General features: G+C 34.7%; 2 protein-coding genes across 2 annotated transcripts; one reads left to right on the forward strand and one right to left on the reverse strand.

The window, feature by feature from the left end:
* Positions 1 to 196: 196 nt before the first annotated feature.
* On the reverse strand, positions 197 to 12,748 carry LOC136811756 (synaptic vesicle glycoprotein 2C-like). Its single transcript, XM_067068374.1, has 7 exons — positions 12,461 to 12,748; positions 6,301 to 6,432; positions 2,754 to 2,869; positions 1,266 to 1,542; positions 899 to 982; positions 501 to 563; positions 197 to 301 (listed from the first exon to the last, which is right to left on the reverse strand). Exons 1-7 carry the CDS (start codon positions 12,719 to 12,721, stop codon positions 197 to 199), a joined length of 1,038 nt encoding a protein of 345 aa, XP_066924475.1. The 5' UTR covers positions 12,722 to 12,748.
* Positions 3,332 to 5,801, forward strand: LOC136811753 (uncharacterized). The gene is made up of 3 exons (XM_067068370.1): positions 3,332 to 3,437; positions 4,258 to 4,324; positions 5,251 to 5,801. The coding sequence occupies exons 1-3, from the start codon at positions 3,369 to 3,371 to the stop codon at positions 5,730 to 5,732; spliced, it is 618 nt and encodes a 205-aa protein (XP_066924471.1). The 5' UTR covers positions 3,332 to 3,368; the 3' UTR covers positions 5,733 to 5,801.
* Positions 12,749 to 13,908: the final 1,160 nt, after the last annotated feature.

Raw genomic sequence — 13,908 nt, forward strand, 5'->3', positions numbered from 1 at the left:
GAAATTCAGTGGGGATGGGTAAAATGGCATAATTATTTTGCAGTGAGGATTGGTTTATTTGATTATTATCAGTGAGACAAAAAATTGGAGGGTAATTTTCCACCGGGGGTAATATTTTGGCCAATTTTTCTAGTGGGAAGGGGTTCCAGTGGGTCTGTGAGAAAAGAGGGTGTATTATATTTTGATGAAGTTGCATCTAATCGTATACATACGCGAAAGCCATTGTAAACCATATGATCAGCAAAGACAATGTAGATTTTCTTCGATATTTTCCAAATAGTTCCATTGTTGATGAAAATACCTAACAATAGAAAAGCAGGGGAGAAATCACGCTATCGTACAGAAGAAAATATTTTGTAAAAATCCCGCGAGCGGGCACTCGACTCAAAAACGACCGTACGTGCGGCCAAAAATAAGGCCTTTGAAATCGGAAAATATGGTACCAAATTTTCCAAATTTCTCAGCTATTTGACTAATTTATTAAAAATTCTTAACAATACCTTATGCATTGAAATGTTGATTGAGTTTCCCTTGATCTCGTCGTAAAATGACATATTTTGTATCTGAAATTAGAAAAATTCTTTGAAAATTATTCATGTGTCTGGCGCCACTGCCAACTTTTAATGCGATGCACAAGAAAACTCTCCACTGTTGGGACGAGATGGAGTTTTTACAGGCTACTATTTGATTTGGTTTGTCGTGAACCAGCAATAAAACAATTTTGCTACTTTTTCTAAAGAACGCGTCATTTTTATTACTTCAAATGACCAATTATTAAAGTATCTTATAAAAACTCCATGTCATCTGCGGCTGTTCGTTGCATATCTTAGAGTAAAAAATAGCAAATTTTACAAAATTCATAGCACTAGCAAAACAGGAAAAGAATTAATCTACTTACAAGGGGTGGTAAATCTTTTTTATTTCTGTGATTTGTTTTCCAAATTCTTTGAAACACTTTCTTGGCTTCGTCTATTCTCCCCATCTAAAATATTATGAGAATTATACGTAAAATTGAGAGGTAGAGGTAAAGTTATTGTTAAAAGCCTAATTTCTAACCTTACGAAATACTAAGTCAAAATTAGTTTTTCTCCATATAAACTGGAATTCTTATTCCTAGCAATTACTTAAACAGGTGAATCTGCCCGTTTTAGCCATAAATTTCAATTCAAGTCGGCCAAAGGTTAAAATTTTTTCAACAGTCGCGCATAAATTTGATAAATATTCGGAAAAATTACGTATACCATCGAATGAAAATAAATACATACCCTCACAAGAAATTTCGGACTTTCAGGCATGAAAACAAACAAGACAGCTGACGAAAGTGCCGGTAACGAAAACAAAGCAACGAAAATGCGCCAAGACCGAATAGATGATCCAGCAAACCAAAACGTCTTATAAGGAATAATTGACCACGCCCCACCAGCAGTCATTATGTTGCCCAGCAACAAGAAACTAGCAAGCATTTCAATCATTGGTCCACGTATATCACGTGATATAAATTCAGCAAAATAAGAGAATAAAACGGGAAGAGCAGCACCGACCCTGAATAAATAAAGAAAGAATACTAATACAATGGTCGTGCCTTTTTTTACAGCATCTATTTTGGATGTGAGGGTTTAAAACACTGACTATAATATCCCCTTGTCCAAGCTATGTTCGTCATTTTTAATTAGAGTTTTCAGAAAAGTGTTACCTTAATAGTAAACACTACTCGATGTGGGTCATTTTGCATTTTTCCGTTTAAAATGTTTCACCAACATTGAGAAGTGCTATCATTTTAGGGTATTAGTTTCAAAAAAAACTTCGATAAAAGACTTTGTCAAGGGGTATATAATGGTCAGTTTTAAAAATGCATGCCGGGAAAATTTTTTTCATTGCTATTCCTTAGAAGGAAGTGTCAACTCTTCATTAATTGACCCTTCAGATATAACACTAGCATAAGAATTTCAGTAGCGTAAGACAAGAGGGTCGCAAAATTTGTATAGGAGAGCAGATTTTTATGACACAGAAATTGTCTTTTTATATCACAAATATATAATTAAAGTATCATAAAAATCTGCTCTCCTACACAAATTTTGCGCCCCTCCTATCTACGCTACTGCAGAATGAAGCCTTGATCCAACATCCAAACTATTTGAATAAATTCTAACAAACACACAAATTTTTAAGAGTCAGTAAATTTTGGCTGAGGCTCAGAATTCCTAAACCATTTCCGAAATGTAAGACTTGGTGGTTCTTAATTTTGTTCTTCAGTTTTGACCAGAATAAGGTTAGGATTTGCCAGATTTTCTCTGTAAACCTTCGATGGTATTATCAATTTGTTAAATGAAGTATTAGTTGAAAAGGTAAGAAAAACAAGCACAGTTAAAGCGAAAGGACTTTTCTTACTTGCTTTTTAATCTTAACTAGAATTCACAATCCAATTCCTGCAAAATTCAATAATATTATTTTTTTGATAGAGATGCTTATAAAAAAGCTTATTTAAAGTCGACTTCAAATAAATTTTCAGTTTATACTGTCGATCTCAATTAATATCAAACTTTTGCCTCGTTTTTGCCGATTTTATATATTTGAATTAGACACGGCAAAAAACCGGCCATATAAACTACGCCTTACGCTTACAAAGCAGAATGAACAAAATAATTTCTCAAAATTTGTGATCGCGCAGTGCGGAAGGGGTAGAAAAGTTGTTCTTTCTATTGTTTAAAAAAGTTGGTAGGATTTACATCAATGATGTTACTTGTATGACTTACCCGATTCCACTAGCCCATCGAAAAACGATAAACCACGTGAAAGTTGATGCGAAAGATGATAATAAACCAAATATTCCGTTTATTGCCAATGAATAGATCAAAACCAATCTTCGGCCCTAGAAATAAAGAACACTTCATGAATATTGCAAGTGCTGATTATAACTGGCATGAATTATCAAGGAGGTTTAAGACCTGGTATTTAACTGGTTAATGGATGTATGTTTTTAGTATGGTCAAAAAAGTCAAACAGAAGGTGTGAAATGAAACTGAATTTTAACTTGGCAATCATTTCATCTGGGAAAAAACCTTTTTTCTGTTAAAAGCTTTTTAATTGACCTATTGTAATGGCTCTATATTTAATATTCTGATTGATTACAAATCCCATTATGAATATTTAATCGAAACTGAATACATTTTATAGGAAACTCAAAAATACAAAGACTCTAAAATTAAGTTACGACGCCTACTTATACCGGACGCGCGAATTTGTTTTTGAAGGTCCATCTAGCCTTTTATGTCGAGTGTTTTTACACCTCTTCTTTTTTTGACTTTCCGATTAGGTGTAATGGCGAAGTAAAAATTATTATTCAGTAGGAACGAGAGAGAGAGGTCATTATGACCGTAAAGACGCCTTCCTTACTTTTGATATTGTTTACTTATACTTTGTCTTTACAAGCATACCAGGTAAGACCAAGACCTAACTCATCACTTCATTTCGACTTACGTCGGAAATGTGAACAACCTTCCCACAAAATCCGATCTAAATCTGTTCTCTTCAAAGTTTCAGGAAAAGAAAGTATTAATTGACCAGATGGTGGCCAGAATAGAAGTTTAGATATTATTTCTTCTTTTGCTCTGAAACAGTGACCTGCAAACTGTAATCTTCTACTAGTGAGGTTGTGAGGAATTCGAAGTAGGTTGTTATAAATTTCATTTAGGGTCGGATGGTCTGCCCAGTTCAAATTCTGCACCTTATTTAGCTAATTTGTATAACACCCGCCAATACTCTTTTCTATAGCCCTAGTCATAGACCAGGTTTTGGACCCATAAAGAAAATGGGTTCAATTAAGGTTTTAAAAATTTGCACTTCAATAAAAAAAAGAGATTGGGTACGAAGAAGACGTTGGGCAACGCATTCAACTTTCTACTGAAGAAAAACAAAGAAAAAAAACTAGAAAGTTGACCGCCTCCAAAATTGAACTAAACATTACCCTGCAAACACTCTTTTTCAAATAATGTACTGTAGGCGTTTATTTAGCAATAGCTCTATACACTTAAGGCGCTTTGTCAATGCAACAGTCATATTAACTCAAGGTTATAATAACTTCATGGAAGAGTATCTTTTAGTGTATCTAAATCTTGAAAAGAAAGATGGCAACTTTGAGAAAATAATAAGTTTGATTGAGAAGGATCGCTAATAAGGAAAGTACTCCTTAAGTCTTTCCAACGTGCACAAACTTCAAAGTGAGTTTACTGTTTTTAAAAGTATACATTTCTGTTTCAGAGATGTATTAAAAGGACACCAGAAAATAATCATGGGCGAAAGCCAGCAGTTTTTGTCGGAAATGAAGGTAAGAGAAAATTTTCAAACGTGTACTTACAAACATTCTTTTTAACGAACATTCTTTTTTACGAACATTCTTTTTTACGAACATTCTTTTTTAAGAACATTCTTTTTTACGAACATTCTTTTTTACGAACATTCTTTTTTACGAACATTCTTTTTTACGAACCTTCTTTTTTACGAACATTCTTTTTTACGAACATTCTTTTTATTTTAAATAAAATTCGCGTCGGGCTTCAAATAGTCACCGCTGCGCTCTTTTGAGGGCGACGTTATTTTCCAATTTTGAAATCCGTTATTTCAGAAGCCTCTGGGTTTTAATATGTCTCAAAAGTATGTGGACACTTAATCTTTTTAACAATTTCTCAGCAACCATATGCTATATTTCAAAGCTGTACACCGTTGGAAATATTTTTCAAAGTGAAATAACCTAATTAATTAAGAATAAAGATTTTTGAAAATTTGAAAATGAAGATGAAAAAAATGAAGATTTTTTCTACTGGTTCAAAATCATGACATCAAACTTAGGCAATTTTAAATCTGTGTTCAGATTTTTCGAATCTTTCTTAGAATCTTTCATTGGAGGGTGGTGCTCTTTTCAACGATCCATTGAAGTCATTTTTTACTGACTAGACTAGATTCTACTTCTGACTGAACTTTTCTTCCTGATGATTTTAATGGCATCGAGTCCAGTGAAGTAGACTACGGGATATCACCATCTTGGAATTTTTCATATTTTTATATTTTTGTCGGTCTGAGATTTTAGTGTGGGAATTTTTTGACCACGACATATTATTGACCGACAAATTTTCTACCGTTAAGTTAGGCTGCACACATCTCCTCTGATAAGTTTTGATATATATCAAAACTAATTTGGGGATACATGCAGCCTACCGTTAAATGGGTACATCATTTCCGTGTTTCTTATTTTAGAGTTTGAAGTAACGAACGGCCGCTTAGCTGCTCTCATACCTCGCTTATCAACTGAGTGGGAATTATCTGTTTCACTACGCATGCGCTCAGAAATACCACGAGGAGATCCTAAAGTACCAAGATGTAATATCATTCATGTGGAGGCTGCAAAACCTGGATTGTATGGTTTCCGTACACCTCAAATATCTTTAGAAAAATCAGATCAAAGGATGGTCATATCATCAGCAGTAAATAATGATCATAATTTCAAAATCAACTTTTTTGAGTTGAAAATCAACCAAACAATCCGGCTTTGGATTCAACAAAGATACATGAGCAATGGTGAATACAAATTCGAGGTCAAAATCAACGGAACTGTGATTGGCTCTGCGGTTAACAAAGAGGCGAGGCAGTTTTACGATGCAAGCGTTTGGATGAGTGGACCTCTTTATGAAACCTGTCCTGTCTCGATTAGTAATTTCAAGATCACAAATTTTCTCTAATTAAATACGTATTTTATGAAAACGCCAAAAAAAGATTGTTCACGCCTTCGGGTGTTCTAAATATTTTAAGATTTAGAATATGTTTTATTTCATCCATTGCCTTATAAATCCCTTTCCATAATTCTTTTTTTTCACTTTATCGTAGACAGAGTCACCTCGGAACTACACTTGTAGCTTACACTACACTCCCTCTTACACTCCCTCTGAAAGATCGAAAGTTGTTTGTGACATTCAGGAACCAAATTCAAAATGGCTTCGAAAATCTTCATTCAAATCTATAAATTTTTATTGACAAGAATGACCAATGACAGTGACCTTTGATTTATTGAGTGAAATTTATTAAAAAATTTTCTTCCGTCAGTCAGTGGAAATACCTCCATTTAACGCATGTTCAAAGTTCACAATAACAACTTTCTTTTTATTACGGAAACCGGCAAGTACAAAACGACTACTACCTACGATATCACTCTTATTAACACGACCTATCACAATATGGCCGTGATACGTACAAACCACGTTGTATCAACGTTGTTATAACGTTCTGTATCAACTTGGAAACTTTCCTTACCTTGATGTCAGCAGCCCCACCAAAAGCATAACCACCGATCATCATACCCACAAAAATGATCCCATTTAGCCATCCTTTCTCACTTGATGTCATCCCCAAATCACATGCTGCTGGTATCACAAACGAAACAACCTGTAAGAAAATAAAAACATGATTTAAAAAAATATTTTTGACTCACTTTTGTAATTCTATTATCAAAGATGCTTCTTTCGGTCATTTGCAGTTTATTTTACTGAAATCTAATAGTCAAAGTCCACTTTCCAAGCATCAATAACTCGGCTAGCCATTAAAAAAAATTAAGAGCCATTTTTTTTAAAAATCTTCAGAATAAAGAAAGTGTGATACCTCACCCTCTTAGATTTTGATGAAATTTTGACCAAATGATCCGTCACACAAGAAAATAAGACCCTGAAAATTTCACCTTGATATCTCAAGTAGTTTTGAAGATACAGCGTCTCAAAGATAGGCTACTAAGCGAAAATTGACCCCTAAAAATCATTGACTCTGGTGGGGAGCAGATTTTGAAAGCCAATGAATTTTTATTCAAGTACATTAGAAAGCTGATTTACAGTGGATTTCAAGAACTTTTTGTAGGGAATCAGAAAAAATCAAATTGAGTCTCCAAAATTTTCCCCAAAAATCTCTAGCACCTCCTGTAGAGGGCTTCAAACTTTGTGTAATCTGGGTTTGGAAGCACTTTTAGCTGTCTGCTGATGGTCCTTGAGACTTTTTTGAAGCAAACTTTTGACCTGGAGTGGTTTACTGGTGGGTTTTGGCCACAAAAATAACATTTTCAGGATTTCTATTTTTGCGTAACCGTCAAAAATGGCCGAAAAAATTGCTATTTTGGCAGATCTGGAGCAAAATTCAAGATGGCGTATCTTTTTTAACCCCCTACAAATTTTTTTGAAACTTTCAGTAATGCTTCCTTAGTAGGTCTAGTTTATAACCTCAAAAAATCTCAGTGGGGCCTTGAAGTCTCTTAAAGATATGATCGATTGAAAATTTGCTTAACTTCGTTGTTTTTTCCCTCCTAAAATGCTAAATCAGGCCCACTTAAGGGCTCTTAAGGTAAATTTTTGTCAAAAAATTGGTTGATCTTCTCTAGCCAACTAATCATTGGCATTAAGGGAACAACTGTAATAAAAATTCAGGTCATTTCCATTAACAGATGACATTTTATGACTGTTTCTTTATTTTTAAGTATAGAATATGTAAAAAAATGAGACTGACATCTGGCCTTTCCTACCATTCCAGGGCCTATATTTTCAGGAAAAGCCTCAACCTTTCACAGTTTGGTGAATATTATTCTTAAATATAAGCAGGTTACTTCAACTAAATGGGTTTAACAGTACTTAATTCCTATTCAAAAACTTTTTAGACTCATTCAGAAATCCTACTTTGACAATAATTTGCGCTTTACCGCAAAATTTCTAAGTCCAAGTGTCGTGATTAACTTTAGACTGTCCAATATCTCTATATTTGTGTACACTGACAGCCTTACTTGTTGATTCTTAAATAACTAAGCAACATTACTAGGGTGATATTTTATGAGATACTGCAAACAATGATGTTTAAATCTTCTGGACAAGAAATATTGGACAGTCTAAAGTTAATCACGACACTTGGACTTAGAAATTTTGCGGTAAAGCGCAGATTATTGTCAAAGTAGGATTTCTGAATGAGTCTAAAAAGTTTTTGAATAGGAATTAAGTACTGTTAAACCCATTTAGTTGAAGTAACCTGCTTATATTTAGGAATAATATTCACCAAACTGTGAAAGGTTGAGGCTTTTCCTGAAAATATAGGCCCTGGAATGGTAGGAAAGGCCAGATGTCAGTCTCATTTTTTTACATATTCTATACTTAAAAATAAAGAAACAGTCATAAAATGTCATCTGTTGATGGAAATGACCTGAATTTTTTTACAGTTGTTCCCTTAATGCCAATGATTAGTTGGCTAGAGAAGATCAACCAATTTTTTGACAAAAATTTACCTTTAGAGCCCTTAAGTGGGCCTGATTTAGCATTTTAGGAGGGAAAAAACAACGAAGTTAAGCAAATTTTCAATCGATCATATCTTTAAGAGACTTCAAGGCCCCACTGAGATTTTTTGAGGTTATAAACTAGACCTACTAAGGAAGCATTACTGAAAGTTTCAAAAAAATTTGTGTAGAAGGTTAAAAAAGATACGCCATCTTGAATTTTGCTCCAGATCAGCCAAAATAGCAATTTTTTCGGCCATTTTTGACGGTTACGCAAAAATAGAAATCCTGAAAATGTTATTTTTGTGGCCAAAACCCACCAGTAAACCACTCCAGGTCAAAAGTTTGCTTCAAAAAAGTCTCAAGGACCATCAGCAGACAGCTAAAAGTGCTTCCAAACCCAGATTACACAAAGTTTGAAGCCCTCTACAGGAGGTGCTAGAGATTTTTGGGGAAAATTTTGGAGACTCAATTTGATTTTTTCTGATTCCCTACAAAAAGTTCTTGAAATCCACTGTAAATCAGCTTTCTAATGTACTTGAATAAAAATTCATTGGCTTTCAAAATCTGCTCCCCACCAGAGTTCATGATTTTTAGGGGTCAATTTTCGCTTAGTAGCCTATCTTTGAGACGCTGTATCTTCAAAACTACTTGAGATATCAAGGTGAAATTTTCAGGGTCTTATTTTCTTGTGTGATGGGTCATTTGGTCAAAATTTCATCAAAATCCAAGAGGATGAGGTATCACACCCTGAAGACTCTTAAAAAAAATGGCTCTTAACATTTGCATTTTGGAAAAGATTTTGGAAAATAATGCGAAATCATTGAGAAACAAGAAGCAAGTAATTAAAATACACTCATTTTTTATAAGCATACGGGAAAATCAGGTCGAGGCTCAATATTCTTAGCAAAATCTCATTTTCAGCCTTAATTTATGCTTATTTATATGCTTGGACTTCGATTTGTTGATTTTCTTTGGGTTCAAGAAAATTTTGTATTCTTAAGTCGGGACATTGATTCGGCTCAAAGAATGAAAGTTCTTTTTGAAATTTGGCGCCGCAGGTGAAAATTTTTTACCCAAGAAAGCTCAAACAGTTTTAAAAGCAACCATAAAAAAGTCAGCGTTTTAGAAAAGCTGCACACTTTTTTTGAATTTCAGCTTGGAAGTATGTTTAGAATTATGCTTATTTTTTGCCGAATTTGAGCCAAGTATGCTTATAAGCCCCCCTTATAAACGTTATAAGTATAACAAGAGCCGCAAAGATGCGGATAAATATTTCCTTTACAAATGATAGAATAATTATTGATGTCCTCAAAAGACTTCAAAGTGCTTTATCTCAGATAACTTCTAGCAGCACAAGTCCACAAGAATTTCAAAATTCGTTTATGTAATTGCTAGTATTTGCCAACCTCGTCCCCGTGTATCCCAGGCTTTATTTACGTTACTGATTGACGCCAGAGAATACCCTGGTTGGCTGATGCAAGTTCCTCCTCTCAAAGGGGGAACTTCTCAAAACAATACGTCATAAAAAATACTGACGTTACAAAGTTACACAGCAATGCAATAGTTTCAAACCCAGGAACAAACGAGGTTGAGTATTTGCAGGATTATTCCTAAGATGACAAAGGTTCAAACCTACGGATTACGGAGAATATCCAAGCTGAACTCGACTGAGAATAACAATGCAGTAACCAAATTGGCTAGACAACCTTTAATTTTCGTTACTCTCGGGTACCTAATAGCCGCCCCCCCCCGCTAATTTATTTTTCGAAGATTTTCCACCCAGGACATTCTAACCCCCCCCCCCCCCCCGCTTATAAATTTTTGAAAGTTCCCTTTTTTGTCCCAATTCTGCTGTATAGACCTTTTTTCAAAGAGGACGTCCTGTTGAATAATTTTGTATTCCAGCCATAAAAACAATGATAGAGCCATGCATAATTACTGTATCATGTATATTGTATACATTATGCTGCATGGTTTAATCATTATTTTTCTGCTGGACTACATAATTATTCAACAGGGTGGCCTCTTTGAAAAAAGGTCTATTAGCCTCCTTTTAAAAAAATTTGCCACCCAGGACATTTTTATTTCAACCCCCCCCCCCCCGCTTATTAAGATTTGAGATTTTTTCCAACCCCCCCGCTTATTCCAATCCCCCCGGCTATTAGGTACCCGAGAGTAGGTGGACTTTAGTTTGATTTTAGTATTATACTAGCCGTCACCCGGCGTCGCACCTGCTGAGTAGAGTGTTGTGTTATTGAACACATCAAAAGGCCTTGGGATAGTGCATAATTATATCATTTTATTTCAAGCGCTTATTGCCAGAAATATTAGCCAAAAAGGGGAAATATCTGAAATGAAAGAATGACAAAAAGGAAAAAAGTTGTCATGCCAGGCCAGGAAATCACTTGAAAAAATTGTCAATTGAGAACAAAGTTTTCTTCATTTTTTAAATACGTTTTTAAATGCATATATACGTGGAAGAAAATGTCAAGTTTTAAACGCACATTGAAGAAAATATATATATATTCATAACAAATGTTTTCCATCTTTTAAATGTACGTGTAAGAAATCTCCAAATTTATAAAGTTTTCCACGTTTTCGACGCGTATTGAAGAAACTAAATTCATAACAAAAGTTTTCCATTGTGTAAATGCACATGTAAGAAATCTCCAAATTTATAACAAAAGTTTCAACCTTTTGCCTTTAAAACGCACGTGGAAAACAATCTACAAATTCGCAACCAAAGTTTTCCACATTTTAAATGCACGGGGAAGAAAATCTCCAAATTCACAACAAAAGTTTCCACGTTTAAAAGCGCACGTGGAAAAAATCTCCACGACCAAAGTTTTCCACATTTCTTTTTTCTATTTCTATTTGGTTGAGTTGCAGGAGGCTTTAGAGGCCTATTCTCGCAACTATAGACACTTACTACTGAGCGTCCCGTCAGCACCTTGAACTGACTACCCAATTCCCCTCACATGGCATGGGTTGACCCGGGCGAAGGAACGTTCACTTGCCAAATGAACTGCCGTGAGTGGGAATCGAACCCTGGCCTCCTGCACAGAAGCCAAGGTCGACTACCACTATATCACGGCACCATTATAAATGCATGGGGAAGAAAATATCTCCAAGTACCAAGTTCAAGACAATGATTCCAATTGTTTAATTCCATATTCAATACAATCAAAATTTTAAGAGCTAACATTCTTCATATTGGCCAAGGTGTTCCGGTTATATCAGCTTAAAAAGTTTGAAATTACAGTTCTGTGAACCGCAACAGAATTTTCCCGACAAAAAGAGTTTTCACCAACTGTCACTAACCAGTTAATTCATTGTTGTAGATAAAAACACCAAGGGAAATTCAATAATAAACCAGTCAATTTTGCTCCATGTTTAAATTTTTAGCTCAAAGCTAGCTAAATCATAGTTCATCACCAACCATATCGCATCGCCATCTGACCATTGCGCATTGGCTGGTGGGTTGGGTGGTGCATACCATAAAAGTGAGTTCAAACTTTTTTGATGTCGCAAGTATTTTTTTTCAGGTATAACATGGTCAGATTTATCCACAATATCACTTTAGGTAAATATACAAGCAAAATTGAAGTTAGCTTGTTGTGAAACATGAAAGTTGACAAAATGTCCCCTTCTTTTCCAAGACCATCAAGATAAGAGATTGTATCTCTCACACCAAGAGTATGTAAACGAAACATCAAATCCAGACAATCGTACAAAAAACATGATCCAATTCAACTCATGAAAGCATAAAAACCAAAGAAAAATAGCGAAAGAGCAACATTTGTTGTCTATTTTTTGCCTCCATCTTTGTTATGACTGTTAAAAAGCAGTATGGTCCGATCAACAATATGCTTTCGAACCGGGCGACGTTTTCCGATCAGCAAGGAGAATAGACCACCGTACGCATATTTCCTACGACGTGTCTTGAAAAAATGACGTCTTCCGCCTCGAAAAAAGAACATAATACTGTTTTAACCGCCGGAGCTTGATTTAAAAAGAGACTCGTGTAAAAACTCACGAAATTGACCAAAACCGGCGTTAGACTTGAAGAAGGAGAAGGAGGAGGAGAAGGAGAAAAATTACCGTTTTAACAAATATTTCCTTCTGGAAAGGAAATATTTAAAAAATAAGATTGTATTGAGAAATCAGTCTTACTTGTATTTCAATGGAATCAGACACAAATGCCCACCCACAGACCAGCAGCAATATCCTTTGAAACCATCCATAACCACAAGCTTCTATGACTTTCTCATATTCAACAACCATAGATGATGCGATACCATGGTCGTGTACAAACTCTCCAATATCATCTACATCGAATTGCGAAGAATTTTGATTAGTATTTAAAAAGTCATCCGAGGTTTCACTTTCACTTTCGCTTTGGTTTTGAAGGATGCTCGTTTCCTCATTGTTCATTTTTCCCGCAGTATGTTTTTCATTTATGTGTCTAAAATCGAAAGAAAACATCAAATGGAAATTTAGAATACCAACCAAATTTCTTAATTGTGCTTACTGCATAATTAATAAAGTTATTTAAGACTTAAATGAAAATCAAATGTCGAAAAATATTCAGAATCATACTACAGTTAACCCTCGCTAATTCGAATTCGAATTTGAACGGGGAGTCTAATTTATTCGAATTACAGAGAGATTCGAATTATAGAAAGTATTTCACGAGAGTTTCCCCTTGACAGGAACTGAAAGAGAGTTCAAATTATAGCAAGATTCGAATACTAAAAGTTCGATTTTTTTCTCTCTTTTAACGAAAATCCCAAATGAGCGTATTCTATAAAATGGAGCAAAGAGCACTTCTAGCTCTAATGAAAACTTCAGGTATTTTATATATTTGTGTTTTTTTTTTCGTCCCCACGTTCAATAATAGTCATTAACAATAAAATATAAAAAATTTGTTTTCGATAATATTTTAAATATATGAAAAAATTGTATGATAATGTGAAATCAAATTAATGAATAATTTTCTAAAATCTATAATAAAGATACCGGTCCAAAATGCATGGTTAGCAAGTCAGGAAATTTGAAATTATCTTTAAGGGCTCTGACCATAGTGAATTTTTCATATTTGTCATGTACAAAATATAGATTTCTGCCTGATGTAACCAACGAAACTATAGCATGTTATATATTTTCTGTTAGGCCAATCATTCCTGAATCTGAAAATTTTAAAATCGTAATGAAAATTTTTTTTAACTATGGTCAGAGCCCTTAAATCAGATTTTTGACGAGTTTCCTTACCGATGACAAGGAGAATTGAATCCTAACCATAAAGGTTTCAGGATGTTTGTTATTGTACTTTAACTGCAATGTTTTCATTGCGGTCAGGTTAGAAAACACTCTCAAGGCGTAATATACGAGAAAGGTATTTCTGATTTCTATGTGCATTAACGAGCTTATGTATTTGCACTATTGAGAATAGTAGTGACTGAAGCGATTTGGAAAAATTTTGATCCACAAAATCAAGGACGGTAAAGTACTTGTTTACCGTCGTCTTCAGTCAGTCAGGTTCTACACAAATTAGATTCTACACAGTTCCGGATTTGATTGGTAGTTTACTCTCGGGTACCTAATAGCCGGGGGGGGGTTGG

The sequence above is a fragment of the Clytia hemisphaerica genome, unplaced genomic scaffold (genome assembly GCF_902728285.1).
Source record: "Clytia hemisphaerica strain Z4C2 unplaced genomic scaffold, Clytia hemisphaerica genome assembly, whole genome shotgun sequence".
In the NCBI taxonomy this organism is placed as follows: domain Eukaryota; kingdom Metazoa; phylum Cnidaria; class Hydrozoa; order Leptothecata; family Clytiidae; genus Clytia; species Clytia hemisphaerica.